Genomic DNA, 17,935 nt, shown 5'->3' with positions numbered 1-17,935 from the left:
TATCACTTTACCATGCGAGAGTATAAAATGTTCGGTGACACCCGAACTTAGCCCTTCCTTACTTGTTAAGATATCGTTTTGAAATTTCGCAAACGTCATTTTCTCTTCAAGAAGCTGCTCATTTGTCGGAAATGCCTATATCGGACCACTATAACATATAGCTTCCATATAAACTGAACGATCGGAATCAATTTCTTGTATGGAAAACTTTCACATTTGACAATTTATCTTCACGAAATTTGGTATAGATTATTTTCTAAGGCAACAATGTAATCTCCGAAGAAATTGTTTAGATCGGTTAACTATAGCATATAGCTGCCATACAAACTAAACGATTGGAATCTAGTGCTGGTATGGCAAACTTCCTCATTTGACGATATACATACATATATTCACGAAATTTGGTATAAGTTATTGTTCATAGAAATAATATAATTTCCGAAAAAATTGTTCAGATAGGATTACTATAGCGTATAGCTTCCATGATTTTCTTCATGATTCAATTGATTTTTTGAATGCCCCGAAAATTCTTATCGGACAACACTCGTGAGCTACATAGGTGCACAGAAATCGTTTTTTCTGTTCAGAAAGGCCATATAGTTCGAACTCTGCAGGTTAGCCTTCACTTTACTTGAAATTTTATTGGATAGATATCAAATGGAATGACTTACAGTCGCTTTGTAGAAGTATAGAACCTTATTGAGTATAAATAGTTAGCTCAACTCAACTCAACAACTCAAATAAAAAACTTTCAGCTATGCAGAGTGTTTGCGACATCCTTTTATCTAATATCATTTGATTTAATTTGATTAAAAGCACCCTTTCTAGCACAAATACAAATTCTTTATTTATAATTTCAAATCGTTTATTAAATTGAAAATTATTAATTTGAAAGCAAAAACTTTATGCACTAAAGCACAAATTTCTTTTATATTTGTATTCCTACTCTTTTTTACTTTCTGGCAATTTGTTTTGGTTATTATCTGAATGGTCTATATTTCTTATAAAAATAATCAACTAATGGATATACGCGTTTGGTGTAATGCAAATAATATTACACATGCAATAATTTCTACTCATCTATGCCATTTATACATAATATATATTTTATAAACAAACAAAAATATCAAAAACAAATATCTAGTCCAATAGCCACTTTAATGGCAATTTTAAAGAGGTAAATTACACAAAATTCTCGTATCGAATAAATTTTATTGCTACGCTGCTTTCGAAAATGATGTTAATGTAAGCTAATGCTGCCTAGAGACGTGTTGGATATTGTAAGCTACATATTTACGCTAGTTACCACGGATATTGTGACAGAAGCTTTTCTAAACTTTGAACTTTGAAAGCTATTCCCACAAATAGTGAAAGCTTTCGAGAACTACCCAAATCTACTTCGATCAACGACATATTTTACCTGCTATTGACTTACCTTCTTATATATCCTATGTTTGTATAAGTGCTTGAAAATTATTTCTTTTTAACTCCAATGCTATTTTGCCTCCAATCAGTGCCTTTGAATTCGAACAGTTCTGTCCATTTATGATTACTAAATTTCATTACACCGATGTGTTCTATGTATATTACGGCTGTTAAATTGTGTTCACTGTGGATTTGTTGAAAACAGTATAGCCGATAAGCTTCCTGTCTTCGCGAATTTATGAGCCTCCTACGAACTCAGCATGCGTTGGTCAGCAAGCACCACTTTTGCGGTGTCGAAAATTTTCTGGCCCTGAGTGGAATGTATGTAGGTCTATTGAACTACATACTTGCTTTTAGGAAGGTTCAAATCGTCACACTGATCGCCTAACTGGATATTACCTTGTTGATATTTACTGGGTTATTGGTATATGTAACGGTCTTTTTGATATATACCTAAGAGTTCTGCACATCAAAATGGACAGGTGTATCTAGCTGTTCAAGTGAGTTTGTGCGTGGCCTCACGAATATCTGCCAGTTCACCTAACCTAATCTAAGCTCACCAGCGGCTGTTAAAATTCATTAATACCGGCATATTTTCAAATCTTCCATTTGCGAATTTCGCTTCTTTTAATTTTATTCAATTGTTGATCACTAGAGATTTAACGGATGCTGTTGTAAAAGTCGGAATGTCATCAAGAAGCAAACGATTTTTTAACAGCTTATTGCTACTGTACAAATAGCTTATTTGAGACCCGAAGAAGTCATGGGTCCACAGCTGACAGATAAATTCAACCACTAAGCGCTTTAAAAATTGTAAAACTCGTATCGTTCATATATGCTTTAGCTCTCACAAAGGAGCGACATCGGTATTCGCAATTAGTAGCTGGAGTTAGAAAGAAAGTCAAACCAGCACATGACCATTGTAAAATTTCCAGCTTGAGCGTAATATTTTGAAAAACACATATCTCTAATATAATCTAACTCTTAAATATAATTTCAGACAAGGCTATCAAAAGTTTTTGGTTGCAACATCTTTTGTGGCCACACGTTCGGGTCTGCTACGTTGGATTGATCACATCAAAAGACCTGAAGACTCACCTGATCCGTAAGCTCTTAACCCATAAAGCTAAATTTATAACAAATATTGAAATTTTTTTTCTTTGCAGCCATTTCAGTGAAGATAACGCACGTGCCATGGATATGCCGTGGTACAAACGCGCCGTGGACCAGCATACCGTCGAACAAGATAGCTTTGTCTACAGTGTACCCTTTGCCAATGGATATGCACCCAAACTAAATACGACGCTTGTAACCGCATCGCATGCTATATTTGTCGAACATCGTGGCCACAAAGCTATAGCCGCGGTAGTGGGACTACAATTTCAGTTGGACTCGCTGGCGAAACATTTCATAAACATAACCTCAACCGTAAGTAACGCAATTGTGCTTAAAATTATAGAAATATAACTTATCTACATATATTATTCTCTATCCAGTGCACCGGCATGACAGGTTGTCGCCGCACATGCGCTTCCGACGATCTTGATTGCTATGTTTTGGACAACAACGGCTTTGTGATCATTTCCGAGCAAAGTGAACAATCAGGCAAATTTTTTGGTCAAATCGATGGTACCATCATGGATTCCTTGGTACAGGACCGCATTTATAAACGTGTCACGGTCAATGACTATCAAGGCGTTTGCTCTGACTCTGACAATCCATACACGGCTGCAAGCACTTCACTACAACCACATCGTGTCTCCACTTTTCTAATGAAATATTTGGTATCGTTGAGTGCCACTTGGTTATCGCTATTGCCAACACCTCTAAACGCATGGCCACAAGATGATTATACCTATAATGAAGATGTCTTTGAAGAACCCACATATACGGACGAGTACGAACCTTTCGAGGATTACAATGCACAGATCGATGAAGAAATGGATGAGTTCTTCACCACCGCTGATGTGGTAAGTGAAATATCTGGGGTGAATTCAAAAACCTTGATGAAAAAGATAATGAATACCCTTCTGGAAGTGACAGTTAGATTTGTCTGAGGCAGAGTATATAAAGATTGCGACGAAGTTTGTAAATCCCAGGAGATAACGCCGGAGACCCTACGAAATATATGCTATATGTTATATAAATGATCATAGTGACATGCTGAGTTGATTTAACCATGTCCATCTGCCCTCATTTTTCGAAATGTTGCTTTGAAATTTTGCACATGTCCTTTCTTCTCAAGCAGATGATTATTTGTCGGAATCACCGGCATCGAATTAATATAGCTAATATTGCTCTCATACAAACTGAACGATCAAAATCCAGTTTTTGTTTGGAAAACTTTTTTATTCGTGATGGTTATTCTAGCTTCGACGCAACCAAAGTTAGCGTTGTTCTTGTTAACTTGTTCTAATCGCTGCGAAATATAGAATTTCGGAGATAACAGAAAACCGGGAAGAATTCGGTTGGCTTCTAATTCTATAGGGAAACTTTAAATATATGGCTCCTCTCACCATAAGTAGTTTATAGGCTAATAAGAACCCTTCACGAAATACACTAAACATTGTTCACGATCCAATTCTGAGTACGTCATCCATTGAAGCAGGTTTTTTAAATTTCTAGGAAGCTGGGTACTTGGATAGGTCTAGATATATTTACTCTGAAAATCACGAGGAATTTAATTCCTTCCCTAAATATTCAGGCCAAATTGTTGTCAACGTACCTGTATGGGTAAAAAATCTGAACGAAGGGCCTTTATCTCAATGGGAAGGATGGAGTAAGAAATATCTAAGTACTCTAGTTTCAGACTTTCAGAAAATAACTGTTGTATGTTTGTAACCTGAGCGGATAAAGTTCTATTCATCTGCTCTCAACCCAGCTGCATTAATCTGGGGGAAATTTGTATGACTCATTCAAACCAATGTTTTAGATCTTCAAGTCTTGTCACACCAGCAGTATTTTAAAAATTTCTCCGATATTATTGAGCTTGAGTATAATTCATATGAATTTATTTCCTAATGGTCTTACCTTTATTACTAGGAATACACAACACCAGCCCCTAAGCAACATAAGCCACACACCGGACCACGCGCCTCTCCAGACCCTCAACATGCACGCCGCTGCGATCTGCGTACAGATCTATACATGCTGCAGCCAGAACGTCTCAACCAAGGTGGACAAAACAATCCGCTTAAGGTAGTCTTTCCTCGTACTCAAAAGTTACAGAAATATAGCAAAAGTTTTGCATTTCCAGGGCAAGCTGACAAATTGCCATGTATCCGGTTGTGAACGCCCCTTCAGCGTACAAAAAATACCACATAGCAATCTGATACTATTAGTGGTGGATACACTATGTCCTTGCGGCTCCAAACAGTTGGATATTGAACCACTTGAGGAGTCCGGTACTATTGGTATAAATGGAATTTTAAAAACTATATTACATAAAATTTTTTAATAAAATATTTCCCAAACAATTTTCTAGGCGCCTGCAGCGCGCGTCGCCAGTCGCAGGAGAGTGCAAAGCGTCGCCGACCCAAAAAATGCATCAACTATCATCCCGAGGAAATAGAAATACAGCAATGTGGGCGTGCCACAGCCTTGCTGCAAACGCCCGTCTCGATCTTTGTGGCGCATCTGCTCATGTTGGTGGTGACATTTACGCTGACAAATGCGTGATACTAAGTGCAATGCCACTAAACAACTAAACATCACAAGCTACAGGTCAAAACAGTGTCGAGCATAGGTGCAGTGAAAGTACACTTTTCATACCATATATACCATATACAAAAAAGAATGACTACGAGAAACAACGCAAAAACACTTACAATAGTTATGCCAACAAAAATTCAACAACAAACCCACTAATTAATACAACAAATAAATGTATCTACGAGTATATTTTAACAATAGCAACAGTTTTGTCTTAGGGTATTCATATACAATACATATAAGTATGAGTATATAAGTATGTTTGTGTAAAATTAAGTTTCTTAAGTTCCGACTTAGACAAATGTTATTTGTAGATATATTTTTTAGAGCGGAAAGAAATTTTAGACGATTCATGTATCGCATTAAATGCAGCCCACTTGATTCAAAAGGCATATTTTTATGTCAGTAAAAGAAAATCTTTTTTTTTTCATAGAAATAGAAAAGGCTTAAAAATACTTTTGAGGATCAAAATTACTCCTTTGGAATTATATTCAAATACTTCTCAAAATTATTTTGTACTTCAACAATGGTTGTGTAAGCGCGGCAACTCTGTTGTAGTTATTTCTACATAACAGTCAGTTTTTGAGGGTCTCACTTAATGGATTAAAGTGAAAGGCAAAGTAAGAACAATTTCTTTGCTATGATAGTATACTACTTTCAATTTAAGTAAACAAAACCTTGTCAGAAAATTTCTTATTACTATTCCTAAGCATTAGCATCAAAGTCGACTTTTGACAGATCAGAATCAGACAAAAAAGCGCTGTTTCCACTAAAATATATAACTTTGTACGCCATCAGAAGAGAATATTGTTTGAGAATATTGATAGGTACCGAATATTTGGATCCCAGTACCTCCAGTTGACTTTTTACCGAAAATATTGGTCAAGTGTCAAGTTTATAAATGAAATTCGGAGAGAATCCTTTCCTGATAGTAATATGTCTGTGTGCTACAAATGGGTTGAATGGAGTCAATACTTCCTTTAGCCCAGGCATACCTACCATAATATAAAGATTTTTGAATTTTCGAATGACTTTATACGGCATTTATCGGCCAATGTGTGCGTTATTTTAATAAAATTAAGAGAGCGTGTTTTTCTTATAACGATGCATATTTGTGCTTGTAATGAATAAAATCGAGTGAAAACCCCATATAACTAACAGGCCTTATGCACCTGCGGGTACTTCCCTGGTTTTAATCGCTGCAAGTTGCAAGAGTATGAAATGCTCGGTTATACCCGAACTTAGCGCTTCCTTACTTGTTGTAATTCCACTTGGAACATAACGAGGAAATATTAGCCTTAAAGTTTAATTTTCAACCAGAATTCAAGCGCATCGCTTCGTTTAAAGTCACACAGGAATAAATATAAAATAAAATAAGTACTTACTCTATGAAGTATGAAGTTCTCAATTCACAAGTCTTGAATTGGTATCTGCCTAAAGGCAAACTGAGAGTGAAGTAAATATTTAATTGTCCAACTTTGGAAAAACTCTTGATATTCAAACTGGATTAATAAGATTTCCGTCAATATTCCGAAATGTTCTAACAGAGGAACATATCGCTCTCCAACTGACTTTCTGCTTCAACGTGGCCGCTTTCACATATTAAATTTATGGCAAGTGTATACGTAAAGTTGATGCCAAAAATAATTATTTTAGGTGCAAAATGGAGAATTTTAGTACACGGTTTGTTATAGAAGAATTTAGTTGTTTCTAGATACCTCGAGTTATCCAATTTATTTAATTGAAGAGGTATGGAATAGTTAAGTACCCGTATTATGAGATTAAAAATTGTCTAATATTCAAAGTACAGTTAAGCAGAGAACACTACGTATACCTTCGATGTATGTGTTTTCAGAGTTTCCTTTTCAAAACGAATCAGAGCAACATTTAAACAGAATGCGTAGTTATTTCAGTAAGGATTAGACCGACGTCTTCCGAAAATAAAAATGGAAAGAAATTCAATTCCATTATATTATAATTATACTGAGTAATTCATAACCATGAATTCACGTCTATCATCGGAAAAATCGTTGAAATCCTCTTCTCTGTAAAATAGTAAGTACTTTGTACCCAAAGTAGCAGCGATCAAAATCAAGTTTTTGTATGAAAACTTTTCTATTTGACGAGATATCTTCACGAAACTTATCACGGACTCTTGTTCGAGACAATACTACACTGTCTGAAGATGTTTTCCTGATCGGATAATTATATCATTTAGCTATCAAAAAATTGAGCGATAAAAATCAAGTTCTTGTATGGATATTTCTTCAAACTTTTCGCTTTAGTGCAGGGGAAGTTGACGTGCAACAAATACTGGGCGACCCAAGCCAACTGCAAAGTTAGAAAATATAAATTTCCGCTCTAAATTTAATTTTATTACTTTTTTTTAATTATTTTTTTAATTAATTATTTTTTCGAAAGCAAACTGAAGTAAATTTCATGATATTAACTATTAAATCCAAATGACGGGTAATAATCATGTTTTGTAATTAGAATATTTTTTCAAATTAATTAGAAAACAATGGAATAAGTTTCTTAGATGCCTCCTACTATATTAAATATTCATATAAGCTAGGTCGTAGTTAAATTGAAAAACAAATAAAAAACGATTTTGTGTAAGTTGGTAGACAATAAAAACTTAATTTAATTCAAATAATTTATAAATTCATAAAAAATTAGATCCAATTAGTTGTACTTAAACTATACTGATTAAAGAACAGTTAAGGTGAAGTAAGCAAACTTAGTAATTTATGTATATTAGTAAAAAAAAAAAAAAAACAAACACATAATGACCAGTAATGTTAAAATGATTAGTAATAATTAGCGGAAAAATATATAGACATATTTAAATAAGTACAGTGGTACTAAAACGTAAATGAAAAATTACAGTAAATTAAATTGAATTAAGAGTCTTTCGATATTGCAAATTTTAATAACTTTTTTCAAAATTATTTTTGAAATTTTTTTATAATTTTATTTTAAGTTTATTTTTTTATTTGTTGTTTTTTTTTAGAGAAGGCCTGCCATAAAACCGTTACATTGCTGTATAATATGGCAATTATGTTGATGAAACTTTTTATTTTGAAAACTATATTTTTAAAAATAATACTTGAATTAAGTTTTTTAGCAATGCCGAAAATCTTGGTTAAAAATATTATTTTTAATAATTTTTATTCATTTTTATTACTTTTCATAACACAACAACCGAAATAAAAAATAAAAAAAATCGATTCAAATATATACTTTTGGGTTTTAATCCCCAATAAAATTTAAAAAAATGTAATTCTAAATTTATAATAAAAAATTTATAATAAAAAATTTTCAGAATTATATTTTTTTATTTTTCCCAACATTTTGGTTAACTTTTGAAAAGTAAAGCTTACTTTTTAATGAAATATTAGTAAAGTTTAACTATTTCCTTTTTGTAACTAAAAACTATTACACATACATAAGACATGTTTGATGGTTTTTAATTATTATATTAAATTTGTATTTTTCGAAATAAAAAATTTAATTTTAATACCAATACCAATACTTTAAGAAAATCCCAACAACGGCATTAAGTCTTGAAAATTTAATTTATAATTTCAAAATTAGAATTAAAAAATTAAAATGTAAAATTAAAAAATTCACAACCTTGCATTAGAATTATATTTTTCGGAAACTTTTGAATAATTTTGCTTTTTTATTATATTTTTTATTCCAATTAAATTTTTTTTTATTATATTTCAACTTAATTTTTTTTTTAATTTTTATTTTAACCTAAAATTTGTACAATTTTTTATCGTAACTTAAATTTTTTTTCTTAAATTTGGTTTTATTTCAATTTTTTTTGGTCTAGCCCAAAGATTTTTCCGCTATTGTTGAAAAAAAATCCAAAAAGAACACACTCATTTACAGCATTAAAGTTAGTACAGTGTCATACATTTAGTGTAAATGTATTTAAATTATTGACGTTAAAAAAATTTGAAATCAAAATTTTGATTGAAACGGCAACAACTATAAATAGTAAAATATTTGCCGTTTATAAATAAACAAAAATACTTTTTTGTAAATATTGTTGACAGCGAAAATGAAAGGAAACACAATTAAACAACTTTGAAGTAAAGCAAAGCAACAAAAATTCCTACCGATCCGTTTTTAAAGCAAGAAAATAAATTAAAAAAAAAAAACAAGTTAATAGTGATAATTTTTTTAAATTTGCTCCGCAATTACGCAACAAATTTCAAGTTAATAAAAAATTAAAAATTACAATTTTAATAAAATCGGATTTCATAAAAAATATTAACTGATATAAACAATATTTATTTATCATGTGTTTTTTTTTAATCTCATTTTTTTAGCTGAAATTGAATTTAATTAATTTTGCGTTTGGTTGTTATTATTTACTTGCACCAACTACAAAAGCGCACAAATACACGTACTCACTGCAGTGTTAAAGTTCACTTTTAAGCTTATTTTGCAATTATGCTTAACTGATATCATGAAATATACTATATTTAAACATAATAAATATAAACGACACCACAGTAACAAAATTACATATGAAAAACGATTCAAGCAAAGTTAAATGAAAAGACTTAATGCAATTATTGAGCGTCATATCAGTTTAAATATATATATATATATATGTATATATATAAATGTGTATATGTATGTATGCAAATATTGAAAATATTGATGGTACTTATACAATATTGACAATTTATGCCACACAAAACAAAAATGAACAACAGCTGTTGCAGCAAAAACATGAAAAACGTTTTCCAATAAAACCGGTGAGAAGTGAACGCACGTGTTTGACAGGCGAACAAAACGGTATAGCAATAAAAAACGAATTATACTAACACTACTTAAATGATATGAGATCGCAGATGAAGCATTTTTGTTGGTATTTTTACTGAAACGATTTATTTTATATAAAACTTTATACAAAACGAAAAGCAGAAGAGAAAAAATGTGCAAAAAAAATAAACAAAACTAAAAATAAAATTTCAATAGCAAAAAATATTAATAATAATAATTAAAAAAATTAGTCTTACATAAAAAAAAAATTTGAAACCCAAATTAACCAAGAAGAAATTACTAATGCAGCAGCAAAGAAAGTCAAAAAAGCTGCTTAAAATTAAAAAAATTACTTTTGACTATAATTGCAATTGGCAAAAATATCAAAATTTAAACTAAATTAGCACTATAAAAAAAACATAGCAAAAAAACGAATTAAACAATGGTTTAGCGTAATGATAAAAAATTAAACATATCGACTACTTCATAATCAAATTGCGTTTAATGTGAGTTTATTGCGGCAATTTTGCTTTACATCTTCATTGTTGTAACTTTTTTTTTCATTAAAATTTAAAAACTAATACAAATACATATGAGTCAAAAACCAGAATAGATATGGGGTTTGGGGTATATTAAACATAAGGCGAAAACTATAAAAAGATTGCAATGCAGCGTTGGGGCGTTAAAAAAATTCACACACACACACAAAACATTTTCTGTGTCTTAAACTTGTATAAAAGAATGTCTTCCATTAATTAATACTAAACAAAAAGTAATAAATTAAATACTAACAGCAACAAAAAAAACAAGAAATTTATTAATTAACTATTAAATATTAAAGAAAAAACAACAACATATGCATACGAGCTGCATAAGCGTGCTCACACACACACACAAATACTCATACACGTGCATGCAAACATTTCAATTTTACATTTACACACACAGGCATAAATTTGCACTTGAACACTTGCATACTTACTACTAACTAGTAAATAATAAATAATAAATTGTATCAGAGTAAAAGTAAAAATTATCACAAAATAATAATACAATTATGATAATTGAGAGTAAGAAATTTGTGCAATTTTTTGAATGTATTGTATGCAAGTTAAACTAATATTTGTATATATGTAAGGTGAGGGTGTGCGTGGCAGACAACACACAAATCTTGTACGAAAAGTTAAAGAAAATACAAATGTTAAAGGTTTGCAAAACATGATTCGGCAGTGTGTTTGAAGAAACGAAGAAGTGTATTGACATTCAGGCGCATGCTACGATTCGAGGAAAGTTTGATTGTGACGAAACGAACAAGCTATTGGTATAAATCTAACAGACTCGCCTCAACAGATAGAGACAAATATTGTATTGAACTAAACTAGCGGACGTTGTTATTACTTTCGCAAGTCAATTTTCGAAGGCATTCAAAAGTCGTGATTATGATTTTAGTAAAAATATTTTAAATTATTTTCAAACAGATCGTTAATGTAGAGAGAAAGTATAAAGAGAACTTTAATATTAGGTCCAGCAAAAAAAATCCAACATTTTTGAATTAAATTGAAGGTTTTATTTAGCACAGTTAGAATTAACCGATTTAGATAAAATTTACATGGCTTTGTTCAATAACTTTTTGTTGTTTTAAAGATAATATCACAATGCCACACTCGAACCCGGGTGGGACAAGTTTTCACAAGCATCTCTAGAAGCAAAATTTGCAACAGCAAAATTATACGCAAAGACCGGAAGCGATAGTAAACACTTGCTGTCAGACTCAAACTATAAGGTGGCTGCATAAAAACAAGACGAATCAGTATCAATGTGGGCTGTCGGGAGTTGCCTAGATGGAATATAATGCCTCTTCTATTGAGCAAAGCCTTAAGGCGGTACAACTGTTAATAGTACAGGTCCGAATTAAGAGTTTGGTCGTAAAGAAGCAGCTACTACAGATGACGCCCTGCCAACTCTACCAAATGTTTTGGAAAATCTTTGAATTAAAGCTTGGCTACCGGTTGCGATGGCTCAACTCGATTCCCCCATGACCGATTACTTTTGACCTTCTGCTTCAGAATTCGTTTGATTTTGTTGCGATGGAAATGGTACTTATTTTTTGTATACAGCCTTATACAAATGACTCCAAAAGGATTTTTACGCAATACTTCACGCCTGGGCATTCTAACAGTGCTTACATAACAGTCGAATTCCAATATCGATATTTCCAACAATTGTCCTTCCAGAACGTGGTGGATGTTTGACATCGAAATTTTCGAACATAATCGACAAACCCCAAATTTCGAATCATTGCCTTAGGTTTTCCTCAGAGCTGTAAAAAAATGGCGTATTTTCTCTTTTCAGGTGTCCATATTTGGCGCATGAGTGTCGTTAAATTATCGAACGTTCAGCTACCAACCAGTGTGGTTTAAAGTTTTTCCCTTGTATTTGAAAAGCGAGAGCAATGAAATAATACATGTCCAGAGCCTTCTATATACTCTGTACACTTCAGACAGTTCGGACTAATGCCATTTTGGAATCTGTAATGGTAGCTTCAAAAGCACCCATGTCCGCTAAGTATTTGGATCAGATGGAAATCCAGGTCCCTATATCGTCTGTCTATCCATGAGTAGATGTCCAAAAGAAGTATATGAGTCCAGCGCCCTTTGAATGAGGATTGTGTTTCTCTCCTCTGTTCTTGCCGATACTATTTTAAACGCCTATAGCTGATATAATCGCTCGAGTTCATTACCATGAATATCAATGGGTGGCATACTGACTAATACTTCAGCAGCGTTGGTTGATACACATAGTCCGGAAAGAACTTGTTACGCGAATTGCAAAAAGCCTATGCACTGCAATTATTTACAATATTACTCCCAGATACTTCAGCTGCGACTGTGTGGTAATCTCGCATTCCCCTATGGTGAGCTCTATTCGTTCTTCCACCTTCCTGGTGCTTATGACGAAAACTTCTGTTTTGTGCTCAGCCAGTTCCAGACTCATAAAAGAGAACCATTGGCGGAGACCATTTAAGCACTGATTGCATTTGTTTCTTAGGTCGACTCACTTTTTAGCCACTGCTACCACCATGAAATCGTCCACATATGACATTAGTTCCACATCTTTTGGTTCCTGTCATAAATAAGGTTCCATAATAGTGGGCCTAATACTGAGCCTTTCGGTACTCCACTCGAGTTAGTATAGCTCTTGGTGCCTTTGTCAGTATCATAAATCAGCCTTATATTTTTAGAATAACTCGGTATAATGTTTATGAGGCATTCAGTTTTTTTCCTTGTATGGACTTATGTGTGCCCATTTTACCGTGTTGAACGCATGATTGACATCCAGGGTAATCAGCGCGCAGTACTTTTTTGTGCGACCTTTCCATCTTTTGCCACTTACTGCAGATTTCGCAGTATCGACGACTTCTCGTAGTGCACAATGGTGAATCTCTTTAATAATCCGCCGGCTTCCTGGATTGCTAACTCCAGGCGATGTCGTATTATATTTTTTTACCCACTGTGAGCAGCATACACAAATTTCGAGAGGAGAACCAAACGCTGTACTTTCCATGAGTCGGGAAACACCTCTTCCTTTATACTTTTTTTTTTTTGCAAAAAATTAAGGTTTTGAGTAAATAGGTTCCTTCAGGGTACTGTTAGGGATGGCATCTAATCCAGGCGCTTTGGGTGTTTTTTTTTTTTATTTTCTTTCCTATGGCCAATAGCTCTTCTTCCGTGACTAACAGCTTCGTTTCGTCTCTTGGCATAAGACATCTGGTCGTGATTCGGCAATAATATACCGACGACTTTTCCCATAAAAGATGCATCTTTAGTTTGCTGCTTCTTGTTTTTGAATCTCTACAAAGATATTTTGTAAGAAGTGCAATAGAGTTCACACGTGTGAACAAAAAAGCTGTTTTAATTCGTGTGTACCCCGAGCACCTCGTACAATATTCAGAAATGGAAAGTCACTTCGAAGTCAAATATAAGCTCTAATTTAGGCCAAAAAAGTTATTTTCGTTTTTCATTACGGAAATTAGTACAATTTTAACTAGAAGTTTTAGAAATTTTTTATGTGTGGTAGACGATTTACGACCACGCCCAACCGAACCTAATGAAAGCAACTTGGGACTTTCGAAAACAACCCTCTATCGTAGATAAAAAGACTTATGACATTGAATTCCTGGAGGAAATTAGTTGAGTGGTGACATCTAATGTAGTTTTGTATACGATAAAGTCGCAATCTGACAGTGCAAGAAAAAATTCCATTTCGGACGCAAACTACGTCCGTAAAATGTGATAACGTTGGGTTGTCCTTTTGTCGATAACCGTTTTTGAAAAATACTGTCTAAAACAGAAGTTAGAAATTAGGCTAATGCTGTTTCCTTGGGTTTCGATGAGATTTTGAGAAACTTTTGAGAAAAAGCTAAAAAAAAAAAAAAAAAAAAACTAGTATACTTGAGCAGCTTGTAGCTCAGGTTGGGATCGAAATGTAAACGCTTTAGAACGACACTCTATAATTAATGCTTCATCTTAGCTTAAAAGCTTTGGATAGATTTTATTTAAAAAATCGAAACAGCACTCGTTTTGTCTCCTTCATACATATTTTGTGAGTTCTAGTCTTCGCTAAAAATATTGAGTTAGAAAGTGTAAAAATCGTCTATTCAGTAAAGAGTGTCCTATCATGCTAATAATGCTAGAAAATTTTTATTAAAATATTGCCGAAAATATACAATATATTTCCGTTTGGCAAAAAGTCGCATTTCCAATGCTTAAGTAGAGTTGTTGGTATTTTGAGTTATGGCGCTCTTCAGAACAACCAGTGTTATGTTCATGGAAATATCATAGAGAAAAATTTCGTAGCTAAATGACTGATGCTGTCTATCATACTTGTATCTACCGCTTCTTGGACTCTCAAAGGCGAGTACGATTTCTGACTCACTGAAGTCTATTTGCTCTCATTTAAGCTTTAGTTAAAGCAATTTGGATCTTATGAAATTTCAGGTTTTGTTTATTTCTTCAAAATTTCGCTTCCAAAATGCCTTCGTTAGTTGCTGTTGGTGTAAAGCTTCGAAATTTGCTGTTAACGAAAAGCCAATTGAATGTCAGCCACTTGCTGGGATGTCAACACACTGGAAAAGTGTAAAGATAATTGCCAATAATTAGGTTCAAATGTTAGAATGATGTTTGTTACAGGATTTGGGATGCTTGAGCAATTGCAAAAGAAAAAGATTGCACTTAATTGCGTGTTGATAGCGTATATAACTGTAAACTTAAGTGAATGAGTCCGAATTGTGTACTATTAATGAGTTAATTTCGAACGCGAGAGTGTGCGAATTCGAGCGAAAGTAATGGAAATGTATGTAATTATGAGTAAACATTACAGGTGAATGAGTTTAAAGTATGTGACATTAAAGCAAAAGTTGAGCAAGTTTGTTATTAAGGTATTTATATGTAATTTTCATTGAAAAAAGTTTACCTGGTAACACTAGACATAAGCACATACATACCATACATATATACGCGCATACATATAAATGTGTAAAATAAAAAAAAAAATATATATATAAAGAAGACAGGAATAATGCTAGCATAAATAACGGAATGTATACATGCATATATCTGATGAATTCTAGGGTGTTAAGTAAGCGCATTAAACAATTGAAAATGTAACGAAAAGCAGTTTATTAAATACTGGCAAGCAGTTGAATGAGCATAAAACAGAATTAAACGATTTATGTAAGATAAAAAATTTTGCAAAGTTGTTTGCAAAAATGTTTTTGAGAGATTTTGCGCAATTGTTTGATAGTTGTTTTTATTGAAACGAACTAAACAGAGATTTAAAACAAAAACCCAAAACCCAAAAAAATAACAAAAAAATATATTGAATAATGCAGTTTTTTGAAACTAAACTAAATACATACTTCACACCTATCGTAGGCATACATATACATATATATACAAACAAAACACTTTCATGCGTTTCATACCGAACTACACACATACACACCTACATAGATTTCTACAGCATTAGCATACTCTTAGATTAAAGATAAACGAAACAAAAAGACAGCAAACACTCTACTCTCAACTAAAATAAATTTTTAAGCTTCATCTACTAAAAAAAAAAACAAGAAAAAATTACAAAAACGAAAAATGCATCTAATAAAAACATACATTTATAAAGTCTTTCCATTATTACTCTTATATTTTGCTGCTAAAAATTGTAAAATATATTTATAAAAAGAAAAATCTAGCAAAAATTGTGAAATCCAAGAACTCATTACCAAACTCGAATTTGCTAATCTGCATGTAGTAAATTAATCAAGTATAAAAGTCGCTCAAACGCAATTTGGAAATAAATTGAATACACACAGAAATGCATTTCCATGCAACACTTTGTTTTATAAAAGTAATATAAAATAATATGAAAAATAATAAATTACACTATACTCTCACGCAGTTGTTAAAAAAAAAAATTGAATTTCATTTTCATTAAGTATGCAGTGGCTTTGTTGGTTTTAGTTGGGGGAAGTCGTTGGTATCCGCTTCCAGCATGCCGAAATCTGGCTGACGTAAGCCACTAACTCATTTTGAATTTGGTACGCGGTAATGTTTATATACATACATACTTATGTAGGTAAATGCTATCACACTAAAGTGAATAGTAAGCGCGTTAGTTTCTAAAAAATTATTATGATTCTAGAAATCGCCACCTAAAATGCAAAATAATGTAACATCACTTTTCATAAGTTTACAGGCGTAGGAAAACCGTTATAATTTAAACCACTAATATTGAAAACAATTTGAGTTTTGGTTATAAAATGGTTGTCAAATATCTCTCTTCCGCCTTTTTGTCTTTTGAATTTCGCTGCTATGTATCTTTATACATACGCTACAGAGCTCGTATCTCGCAATACCATACATCTTTGAAAGGCGTTGACATAATCTACAAAACGACGCTACGCATGATTAGTTTGGATATTGAATTCAACAGTTATATACGTGTAAACATGGAGTTCACTAGCGCCGAAATTCGCGCAATTTTAAAATTTTCCTTCGTTAAAGGCAAATCCGCTAGAGAAACATACCGTGAGTTTAATGGTGTTTCGGGGGATGGTACCCTATCATTTCGAACTGCGGAGGAATGGTTTCGACGATTCAGAGCGGTTGAACACGACACCATGTATAAGCTAGCCGGCGGAAGTCCCTGGAAAACATCGAGTTAGACCTTTGGCATCTCGTGACATAGCCCAGAAGATTGTAGTTAGTCACCAAACCATTTTAAACCATCTGCAGAAGGCTGGATCCACAAATCAACGCCTGCGTTATGTTGCTAAAACGGAACGAACTCGACCCATTTTTGAATAGGATGGTGACTGGCGACAAAAAATGAATCACATACGATATCAAGCGAAAATGGTCGTGGAGGAAGGCCGGTGAATCGTCCCAAACAGTGACCAAGCCGGATTGACGGCCAAGAAGGTTTTGCTGTGTGCTTGGTGGGATTGGAAGGGAATCAATCACTATGAACTACCCCCATATGGCCAGAAGCTTAATTCTACCATCTACTACGAACAACTGGACCACTTGAAGCAGGCGATCGGTCAGAAGCGTTCTGAATTGGCCAACAGGAAGGGTGTAGTGTTCCACCAATACAACGCCAGATCACACACTTCGTTGATGACCCTTCAGAAGCTATGGGAGGTCGAATGGGAGCATTTATCACTTCCACCATATAGCCCGCAGATAGCGCCAAGTGCTTACCATTTGTTCCTGTCCAAGGCGAACGCCCTTGTTGGTGTAACGTTGAACACGAAAGAGGCTTGTGAAAAGTGGCTGTGCGAGTTCTTCGCAAATAAGGAGGGGGCTTCTACGAGGGGGGTATTATGAAGTTCCGTCTAGATGGAAACAGATTATCGAACGAAACGGCGCATATTTGAACTAAATCCGATCACTGTAACACTTTTTATAAAGCATTCAATGAAGAGCAAAAAAGGGAAGAAGAGAGTTCTTTGACA

The 17,935-nt window shown here is 33.4% G+C and overlaps 1 protein-coding gene across 2 annotated transcripts in view; it reads left to right on the top strand.

Moving 5' to 3' along the window:
- Positions 1–7,918, top strand: part of LOC126752530 (voltage-dependent calcium channel subunit alpha-2/delta-3) — a 131,698-nt gene extending 123,780 nt beyond the window's left edge. Inside the window, exons 12-18 of one of the 2 annotated variants that reach the window (XM_050463409.1) lie at positions 1,145–1,177; positions 2,426–2,530; positions 2,592–2,853; positions 2,922–3,395; positions 4,468–4,623; positions 4,682–4,838; positions 4,910–7,918. In XM_050463409.1, coding sequence (XP_050319366.1) covers positions 1,145–1,177; positions 2,426–2,530; positions 2,592–2,853; positions 2,922–3,395; positions 4,468–4,623; positions 4,682–4,838; positions 4,910–5,103 — 1,381 coding nt within the window. In that variant the 3' untranslated portion in view covers positions 5,104–7,918. The remainder of the gene's footprint in view (positions 1–1,144; positions 1,178–2,425; positions 2,531–2,591; positions 2,854–2,921; positions 3,396–4,467; positions 4,624–4,681; positions 4,839–4,909) is intronic. The other variant, XM_050463411.1, reaches the window with a different exon arrangement.
- The last annotated feature ends 10,017 nt before the right edge of the window (positions 7,919–17,935 follow it).

Source organism: Bactrocera neohumeralis, chromosome 3 (genome assembly GCF_024586455.1).
Source record: "Bactrocera neohumeralis isolate Rockhampton chromosome 3, APGP_CSIRO_Bneo_wtdbg2-racon-allhic-juicebox.fasta_v2, whole genome shotgun sequence".
Taxonomy (NCBI): domain Eukaryota; kingdom Metazoa; phylum Arthropoda; class Insecta; order Diptera; family Tephritidae; genus Bactrocera; species Bactrocera neohumeralis.
Note: the sequence above shows the minus strand (reverse complement) of the source record. Positions and strands in the feature narration are given on the sequence as shown.